The sequence below is a fragment of the Calliphora vicina genome, chromosome 1, assembly GCF_958450345.1.
Source record: "Calliphora vicina chromosome 1, idCalVici1.1, whole genome shotgun sequence".
In the NCBI taxonomy this organism is placed as follows: Eukaryota; Metazoa; Arthropoda; class Insecta; order Diptera; family Calliphoridae; genus Calliphora; species Calliphora vicina.
In genome coordinates, this window is record NC_088780.1 from 66,533,196 (window position 1) to 66,543,707 (window position 10,512).

Sequence of the window (10,512 nt, forward strand, 5' to 3'; positions counted from 1 at the left end):
TATAAAATTGTAACTAAAATATGTGAAATCGTCATCATCCGCACCTTCAAGACCAAATGCAGGAATAGCACCTTCATCGTCATCACTCATCTCCGCACTCATGAAGTCTGCAAACCTATCATCAACTACACGTCTTTCATCCTCACTCATTTGCTGGTAGCGTGTACTACGACGCACCACAATTTCAGCAATGTCCAAATTTTCCTTTGCCATTGTATTGTACTTTTATTTCTCTTTATAAAATTCAAAATGGAATTATGATGTGTTCAAACAATAAAACACGCCAAAAGACAATGCATTTATTAACGATTTCTTGAAATTTCAGTGCAAGGTCCCAGCGGACCTTTTCACTTCCCATGGACCATCAAGGAGTAATTTTAGTTTGAAAATGCCGGAGGACTTCAAAATTTCAAAGAAGTACATTTTTCAAAAAATATTTAAAAATACTTCTGCTGATCCAACAATACCAAATGCAGTGTTGCCAATTCTTGGTGAACAAAAAGGGCTAAATACTTAGAAAAAAAGGCTAAAAATAAAATTGGCTAAAAAAGGGCTAACATTTTTAATTAAAAAAATGCATACATTTGAGACAAAAAACCACTTAGAATGTTACATTTGGCTATGGCGAATAGACAAACAAAAATGTATGAATATAACACACCTTCAAATGGAAGAAAATAAGAATATTCCTGTATGTTGATCCTTAACTTTAAAATAACGTAATTTGTGGCCACACGTATATCATAGCGATATTTTTAAAACCACGTATTTATAAAATATGTAAACATAAACATTTAATTTTGGAAAAAAAATAATTTTTTATATTTGATCAGATCATAGCTAAATTATTATCGATAATGAACTGAATTTTTATACCCTTCACCTTTGTGAGAAGGGTATATATAAGTTTGTCATTCCGTTTGTAATTTCTACATTTTTCATTTCCGACCCTATAAAGTATATATATTCTGGATATTCTTATAGATAGCGGAGTCGATTAAGCCATGTCCGTCTGTCTGTCTGTTGAAATCAATTTTCTGAATACCCCAGATATCTTCGGGATATGAGCAAAAAACCGGGACAACCTCGATTTTTGACTTATTTTTGATCTATATCTGGATTACTAAAGGTACGGTCAGACATAGCAAATATTTGAAGTTTATCGTCAAATATGCCATTGCCTGAATCTGACCACAAATAAAATTTAGAGCAAATAACAAAACATATGATTTTAGTCAAACAAAATTATTTGTCGGCACACAAAATATGTTCTTAATGTGAACAATGTGTGACCACTAGCTATATAAATACCTAGAAAATATATAATTTGATCTTGCAAATATTTTTAAGGTTAAAGCACTTATTTGGAATTCTAAAGCAATTATTTTATTAAAGTTTTAATGAATTTTGATATCATATAGTGAATTTTATTTTTCACTTTTTGTTTGACCAAACTGCTACGAAAAAGAATCAGTAAATTTATTTGCCGTGTGGTCACACTATATCAAATACTTTCATGAAATAATTGTTTGATCAAATAGAGAAAAACAGAAAATTATTTGCTCAGTATGGCTGAAAAATAAGAGGAGTTTATTTAAATGTTTTTGGTACTAAATTAAAGACACAAATTCAATATTTTTTTTTTAACATAAATATATATTCAATATTTCTTTAATATTTATTATTTAAATTATTTTCACTAAATATTTGCATCAATAAATGTAGTCTTCTTCTTCACATAAAAGTCATTCAGCATAGGATGAAATACTGGGAGAAAAACTAATTGAAGACATGAAGTCTATGTTGCGATTTTTGCAATTTTATGCGATTTATATTTTTATACGTTTAACATAGTTTGTCTATTTTCAAAATTTAAAATTGCTCATATGTACATATGGAATATTAACTGAAATTTTATACAGATTGAATTTAAAATCAAAGAAAATTTTTTACACATACATACATATATAGTATGAATTGATTGTAATTAAAAAATAATTCTTAAACAGTATGATCTGTTTAATTTCTTTTTACTTCAGAAGAAGAATATGTCTAATAGCATTTTTCACTTTTCTGATTTTGGTATCATACAAAAATTTATGTAAAAAAAGTAAACATTTCCGTAAAATTTTACAATATTTGTGAACATGTTCTTATTCTGAATGAAAAAAGTTTGGAAAAAGTCGATTAATAATATGTATTAAAAAACCAATAAGCATTTTTACTGGAATTCAAGTTGATAGCAAGTGTAATTCAAGCCTTGAATTATAGTCAAGCAATTGAATTACAGTTGTATTACACTTTATTTCAATAGCATTCTCCAGTAAAAAGGAAACATAAATTCAAACCATATGTTTTTTTTGTTTGAAAAATATTTAATATTTCAAATATTTTTCAAGTATAAAACATAATTACATTTCCATTCAATTTCAATTATGAATTGTGATAGTAATATAATTTAATAAATAAACATTTAATAATTATATATATATTTTCGCGATTTGTTTTCATTATTTAGCTATTTTTAATTTAAGATATCTGTGGTCACAAGCAATAACCGCCTAATTCAAAAAACATGTTTTTGAGAAAAAGCTATTTATAGTTATAAAAGCGATTCTGAAAAAAATAAAAGATTGCATTAGAAAAAGTAGAATGCAGAATCAAAGATTCTTACCCCCACAATGCTCAAATGAAAAATTATAACAAAAGCTTTATTTATTAGAGAAATATTTAATAAAAACAAATATCATCGCTTAATGCAACTCAGAAATACTAAATTGAAAGTGCTAATGTCTGATTAGGCGTTTGTTGAAAATAAGTGTTTTGATTGTTGCTTGGCATATATTGAGTTAAGCTGTTATTACATATTTAAATATTGACATGTCAAGTAATTAAGCCAATTTGCAATAATCGCTTTAGTTTGGCTCTTATAACAGCACTCTTATTTATGAAAATTTATTTTGTGAAAAATAACAATAACAACTAAAGTAATTATAAGCTATTTAAACAAAATAAAATATAATTGAATGTTTTCTTAAGTATATTTTGGGGCTTATTGTAAATGCGATAGTCTTCCTTAGGACTTAAGCCAATATGTTTCTAATTAATAACTTTTTAAATAAGAAAGTTAGGAAGGTAGGGATTTCACGTATACATACAGTTCTATGAAGAGAATAATGTAGCTAATATAACTCAAATCTTTCTTAAGTCGACTTAGGTCGTTATTGCTTATGACCACAGATATAGCAACACTACTTTTGCGATAACTCATGATGCAACAGCTGTTATTTGACGCTGTTTGATCTTGCAAATGAATTGCAAGATCAAATAATAAAAATTGGTCACATTACAAGAATGTTTTCATATTGGCAAATAAATTTGTTTGACCAAATTCAGCTGTTTTCTTGTTTGCAGTGCAAAAATATTTTCTGTTCAAACTAGAAACATAAAATATTTGACGCTTAAATAAAAGTACTGAAATTTCATAATTCTTTCAAATGTAAAGCAAAATCTGGTAATATTTTACTTTCTAGAAATGTCTTTTTTATTGATGAAAGAAATTAAAGTTGTTTTGCAGCATTATTTAATAATTACTTAGAACAAATATTACCATAAATGTGACCACAAGACAAATATATTTTCCCCTTTGTGTGTTTGATAGTATTTCGGTGTAATTTGATTAAACATATATGGCAAATAAATGTGTACAGTGTGAACACAAAATCAACCCATGAATTATTTGATTAGTTTTGATCAAACACATGAAACATCTTGTGTCAAATAATTTGCGTAGTCTGACCCTAGGCTTGCCAGATCGAAATCGGTAAAAAGCTTGACATTCAGAAGAAAAAGCTTGATTTTTCTTGACGTTAAAGAAAAAAACTTGATTTTTCTTGACAATTTAAAATTCAGTTAAATTAACAAAAGTAAAATTATATATTTTTTTCAATTATTATTAAAAGTATTCGAATGACGAATATTCTGTGATTAAATAAACATCACTATTTTATGATTTGTTTTATTAATTTATTTTTATTGTCATTTTGTTAAATTGTAACAGAATCTAATGATTTTCTATGAGAAAACTCTTAATTTTAATGCCGGAGTGAGTATATTAGATTGTGTGGACCTTCCTCCACGATGTTTACACATTTAATTACTACATTCCGTTACAGGTTAATAGTAAATTACAAAAATGTCTATAAAACTAACTTGTGAACCTCATGTAGCTCACTGCCGGAGGAATATCTAACAAAATCATATATTATTATAATTCCCCAGCGGAGTTAAAATTATGTTTAGCAATTGCAATATTATCGTCTATTATTGCAAATTTATAAACATTTATATTTAAAATTCCTTTTTTTATAAGATAAAAACTAAAAAGAATACCTTAAAATAGGTTTAAAATAGGGTCGAAGCAATTTTAAAATTCGTTTATTTAAAACAACATTTGAAATAGGTTTTTAAGCTAAAATACGTTTATGACTACAATTTTAAGGAATTTTGCTTAAAAATGCCTTAAAATGCTTATGAATACGGCCGTGAATATTTTACAGAGGATATATAAAGCAAATTTCAAATAAAACAGTTAAAAATACAACTACGTGTAGTGTGTGGGCTGGTGTGTCTGTCAAACGTCTGTTCATTGTCCATTGAACAAACAGAAAACAAAATAAACATAAAGAAACAAGGTGGCCAGATTGCCGGCGGCGCTGGTATGCTCGCGTTTGCCTGGCTGGGAACTCGCCGGAGGGGGTGGTCCTTGCCAGCAATCCGGATCGAAAACACACACTATCACAAAAATCATACCAGCAAAAGTATATTTAAGTTAAAGGGGCTCGAAGTAGTTTCTCTTGTCCTTTTTCTCTTTCCTTTATTTCCCTGCGTACCTATCTACCGAACAATTTCTTCTCCTGGCTGATGTTGTTGCCAGGAGATAACCCACCCACTCGGGATTGAATCCCGCCATGACATCCTATCGTAAGAATGTCCCAAACTTTCCCCGCAAACAATACCTTCCCTACTTACCGCCGCGTTTACTGAAATTTAGTAAATCATTTTTAAAAAAAAACTTGAAAAATAGCAATTTCATTTAAACATTATAAAAGTTTCGGTTTATTAATAAAGAATGAATTTATACAAACAAAAAAATGAATTATTAACAAAATTTACTTTAGAAATAAAAATGTACAAAAATTTTGTTTTTGTTTAAAAATTTCAAATTTTAGCTTTAAGATTCAGTTTTAAAAATTTAGCTTTAAGATTTTAGTTTTAAATTTTAAATTTAAGATTTTAGTTTTAAATTTTCTTTTCTTAGATTTTAGTTTTAAATTTTAATTTTTTTTTTGCTTTTAGTTTAATTTAATAAAATTTCTTTTAATAATAATAATTTATAATGTATCTTTTTAAAACTAGCGTTACTGCTTTCCCGCTCTATTCCCTGGCGGCCAACTAATTTTGCGGAAGAATCTCCCGGGTGAGGATAGGGTAGATGGATATTTCCTGTCAGTGACGTGTCTAAATGTCTAAGTGGTTCGAGGTACTATTAATATTTAGAATTCTCTAATTCCTTTTATTTATTTATATATATTTATTTATAAAAATTTTTTTTTTTGTATAGGAGAATTACCTATATAAGATTTAGGAAAATCTTGGGTTAATTAACCTCGCGACTCACTGTTCCCTAGGCCAGAGCTCTAACCTAACTCGCGCACGCGTGGTTAAGGTTCACACGCGGGATGTACTTTGCGATACTTAAGACTTCCTATTTGTTTATATAAATATCTCACTAATCACCTTTTTTTTTATTTTATAAATATTTCTTTTTTTTTTTTTCTTATTTTCTTAAAGAAAAGGAACCGAATTGAACGTCCGTCTATATGTCCCGGTGTATTTTACTGTACTTCGTCGGAATATCACCAAATATACCCTAGCACCCCAGGCGTGGTGGTGCTAATGCTGCTTCTCCCTCGTTGGATGGAGTCTTGTTGCAGTGGCTTTGCAGGTTGGTTTGATTAGTTTTTTTTATTTTTTTATTTTTATATTTTAAGATTTAGTTTTAAGTTTAGCTTTAAGTTTAGCTTTAAGTTTAGCTTTAAGTTTAAAAAAAAAATCTTTTGTTTAATAAAATTTACTTATTTTGTTTAAAAAAAATCAAAAATTTAGTTTTTCTTTTATATGAGGCCACGGACTCCACCTTCTTCACTATGTGGAGCCAAAATCAAAAAAGGGACGACATTTTCTCTTCTTGGTATCGAGAAACCTCGTTTACCAATATGGCTTCCTAGCTTCAACAATTGTTCAGCAATTTGTTTGCCTACATAAAATTTTTTTTACAGGTATTTTGTTATTGTTTACATTTTCTCTACCTTCCAGCTGTCAAAACGTATGCCCTTAATCTTGAGTTGCCAACTATTTGCTCTCTTCTTCTTTTTAAATTTTTCGTATCGACAGGGTGCACATGACAAACCCAACCACTCCTGTTATCCATCCCTGGATACAGGATGGGAGGGAAAAATAAGCGCCCTGATTTTCTGTAATACCCTAATGTTACGAAATTTTATGAGATTTTGGGTATTTTATTTACTCCCACAAAAAAATTATAGTCTGGTAACCCCTATTTTATATTCACCACACTTAAAAAAATACGACTCTGTACCTTCGTTAATGTTTTCTCATATGGCAACCTTGACTGAACATACTCTATAAGAATTAACGAAAAGAGGAGGAGGCAAAATAAAAAAAAAACTACGCGTGGGTGAAGAAGAAGCACCCAAACAAAAATTTATGAATGAAAGGTAAGTGGAAGTATTTTTTTGTAAATAAACATTAAAATAATAAAAATAATACTTTAAATTGTTTAAAATATTATAATAATTTTTTCTTTTGTTTCTTCACAGGTTCTGGTGTAGATTTATGGCCAATAAGTGGGATTTTAAATAAGGTAAGTAAAAGTGTTATACAAATGGAAATTTTATTAGTGGTGTTGTTAACTAACACAACCAAATTCTTTTTCTTTACAGGGATCATGTTGGCGGCCCTGGGCCTATAAAAAAAGTACAGATGACGATTTCTAATATGGCGGATCGGAGCAGAATTGAAAAAGTAAGTAAATGTGTAAAAATTATTTTAATTTCTAAATAAATTTTCTAAAAATTAATTTTTAAATTTCAGAAACTATATCAAATTAACCTGAGCATTAGGGTGGTTCCGGATTTTAAGGTAAGTGAAATGAATATTCTATTTAGATATAAGTGAAATTAGGAATTTAAAAATTAAAAGTGCAAAAAAAAATTGGTTTTGGTTACAGTGAGTGTAAAAAGTGAGTATTCAAAAAAAAAATTTTAATTAAAAATGTGAAAAATTTTAATAGAAGTGGCTATAGTTTCGCGATAAATTTTAGAAATAATAACACGGATTTAAAATTCTTATTGGAATTTACAGTGTGCGTGAAAAGTGAACAAAAAAAAATAAAAAAAATTAATGAATGATTTAGAAAAATTGATTATGAAATTTAACAATGCTAATTAAGTTAAATAAAAAACTGTGTACAGTGAAAAGCAAAAGTGAAGTGACAAAACTTTTAATTTTTAAAATTAATTGCATGAATTAAATTAAAAAGTGATTAAGTGAAAATTAGATTGAAAAACAAAACTAAAAAATTATTTTGAACAATACCGTGAGTGATAAAAGTTTTGTGTTAAAAAAAAATTAAACAATTTTATGAAAATTAAACTATTGAGTGATTTGAAACTATTGAATAAAAAAAAATGAATGAAAATTTGATTTTATAATTTACAGTGATTGTTAAAATTTGTGAAACGGATTAAAAAAACTGAATAAAATTAAATAAAAAGTGAATTTTGTGACCAAAAATAATGGGAAAAACTAAAAAAAAATTAATACAGTGTGTGACAAAAGTAATTGTTCAAATATTTTAATTGTTCATATATAAAAAAAATTTAAATGGTGAAAGTGATTGTAAATTTTATAAAAATTTAATTCATATATGAAAAATAATGTGAACTGTGACCATAACCATTTAGTAATCAAAACTAAAGAAAAATTATTTTAATAAAAAAAACTCAAACTTAATGAAAAATTAAAATGAAATTGAATTTGAATTTGAAATACAAACTAAATCAGTAAATGGAGATAATAAAAGAAAAGCTAAAGAAAAATAATTGTTCTTTTAATAATTTTGTTTGTTATCCAATTCAATATGTGAACTTTACTAATTCTTCAATAATTTTCCTTTTATTTTCAGATTTTTAAAATTCAATCGGACCTGTGACAAGTCCTTGGGCAATCGATTCCATTTAAGTTTGGTAAGTATAAATAAAATTCTTATATCTTACTGGAAATTATTACTATATTTTGTTTTTCACGATTTAATCGTGGGAAATGAGGTAGAAATGCAAGGACTAAATTCACCAAAGCTCTTAGGATAATGCCTAGAGTCTTTGGCGAGAAGTACCCCTTGCAATTTCTCCTTTAAAATAATATAGTAATTATAAAAAAAAAATAAATTAAATGATAAATATCAAAAAAAAATAGAAAATTTTGCTTACTAAAAGAATTATCAAAATTCAATTTTGTTTTCTTTTTGGTAAATTTCAGGATATCCTTTTAGCTCACTAGATTTTAAATATTAAACTTAATTTACCAAATTTACTAATGACAATTTTCTCCACAGGTTGGAAATTCATTTGGTGCCTGGGATGGGGATTAAAAATGAAATCTTCAAAAAAAAAAAAGAAGTAAGTGAACTAAAGTTATCTATATCTATTGATTGGATATATGAAATATAAAAGTATCATGAAATTTATATATTTGATAAAATACTAATTGTTTTGTTTTTATTTATACAGATTGTATACTAATTCATCACTCCTGCATAAAAACACTGAGCCGAGATGGAAAAAGTTCCAGACGACAAAAAAATTGGTGAGTTTGAAAATTCAATTTATATATATTAATATTTAAATTTAAGTTATTGCGCTTAGTCTAACATTAGCATTACTATTCCAATAAAAAGTAGTTAAACCAAATTAAATATTGCCAATAACATTTCATGATCTTTAAGATCATAAATCTTTCAAATAAAAAAAAAATATTTGGCCAGAAATGGTTCGTATTGTGAGAACAAAACACAGTGGTGTTAGATTTATCCAATAACAAGTAAGCCACGTATTTCTTCAAGAGATGCTTGTTGGGTAAACGTTGCAAATTACTCCCGTCTCTTTAATATTATCAAAATCAGATCAACATACTAGATGTCTAACGATTCTCAGCTCTTATTGGCATAGTTCCCCAGAGTGTTAACGGAATTGCATCAATAGTGTGTTGACAGTCACAATCGTGATAAAAGATTTAATTGGTTTCGGTGAGCATGGTGACGTACTACTTGTTACTGAGTAAATCCAACGCAACTGGTAATTGTTCCACAACACAAATGAACATCTCTGGTCGCAATATTCTAGATAAAAAAACAAAATATTAATTAAAATAAAAATCAAATGGCAAAAAAAAATAAAAAAAAAAAACATAGTCATTTAACTATAGTTTCATGTAGAAAGTATTTACTAACCACTCATAAATAAAATTTTGACAATACGTTTTAGTATTTGACAGAGTTAGGTATTCGGACTGAAATGTTGGGACTAAGACCACCAAAGAATTTGAAACTATTGTTTCAAATCTTTGGCGTGAAATACCCCCAACGATTTCCCTTGAAGGTCTTCAACCTCGTATAGACTATTACCTACAGGTCGTACAATTCTACATTTTAAAAATTTCTTCGCTAGCTTAGCATTGAAATTGGTCTTAAAGTCGCTCTGCTGAAAATTGCGACGATAAACCTCCTGACCTGGTACAAACTTAACTTGACGGCATCGTGTATTATAGGTTTTCTCATTCCTTAAGTAGGCTCTATGCAGATTCTCACGAATTTTCTGCCTTATTAAATCCATTTTCACGGATTTCGGTATTATGTTGAATTCAGGATCGCTTAGACTTTGTAATTTCTTAGCCAGTTTATAGATACTCCCATGAGAAACCATATTCATGCCAAAAAGCGCAAAATAAGGCGTGACACCAATGGACGTTTGAACAGACGATCTTAGCGAGAATTCAATTTCTGATAAGTACTTATCCCATTCCGTGTGATCATGTTGAAGATAAGATCTGATTGCAGACAGAATGGACTGGTTCACCCGCTCCGATGCGTTGGCTTGTGGCGAGTGGGTGGCCGTCCGCACATGTTTCACGCCAAAATTGTTCACCATATCGATGAATTCTTTGCTGACGAACTGCTTACCATTATCGGACAGAATTATCTCCGGTGTTCCAAATTTATGAAAAACCTCTGAAATCAGGAATTTTATAACGTTCTTCGTGTTAGCTTTAGCCATCGCTTTAAGCAGGACAAATTTTGTAAGATGGTCTAGGACTATAAATATGTATGAATTCCCGTTCTTAGAGCGCGGATACGGACCCAAAAAATCTATA

The 10,512-nt window shown here is 28.5% G+C and overlaps 1 protein-coding gene and 2 long non-coding RNA genes across 3 annotated transcripts; 2 read left to right on the forward strand and 1 right to left on the reverse strand.

The window, feature by feature from the left end:
- The first annotated feature begins 5,414 nt into the window (after nt 1-5,414).
- On the forward strand, nt 5,415-6,163 carry LOC135949272 (uncharacterized). The gene is made up of 2 exons (XR_010575858.1): nt 5,415-5,542; nt 5,624-6,163. It is a non-coding gene; the product is annotated as an uncharacterized LOC135949272 (long non-coding RNA).
- Nucleotides 6,164-6,826: 663 nt separating this feature from the next.
- Nucleotides 6,827-7,217, forward strand: LOC135963187 (uncharacterized). The gene is made up of 3 exons (XR_010576831.1): nt 6,827-6,946; nt 7,026-7,107; nt 7,177-7,217. It is a non-coding gene; the product is annotated as an uncharacterized LOC135963187 (long non-coding RNA).
- A 2,472-nt stretch (nt 7,218-9,689) lies between these two features.
- On the reverse strand, nt 9,690-10,064 carry LOC135949323 (uncharacterized). Its single transcript, XM_065498849.1, has one exon. The coding sequence runs from the start codon at nt 10,062-10,064 to the stop codon at nt 9,690-9,692; it is 375 nt and encodes a 124-aa protein (XP_065354921.1).
- Nucleotides 10,065-10,512: the final 448 nt, after the last annotated feature.

Excerpts from the sequence above, each read along its gene's own strand:
- LOC135949323 (XM_065498849.1), bottom strand. The coding sequence starts at position 10,064 with ATGGTTTCTCATGGGAGTATCTATAAACTGGCTAAGAAATTACAAAGT.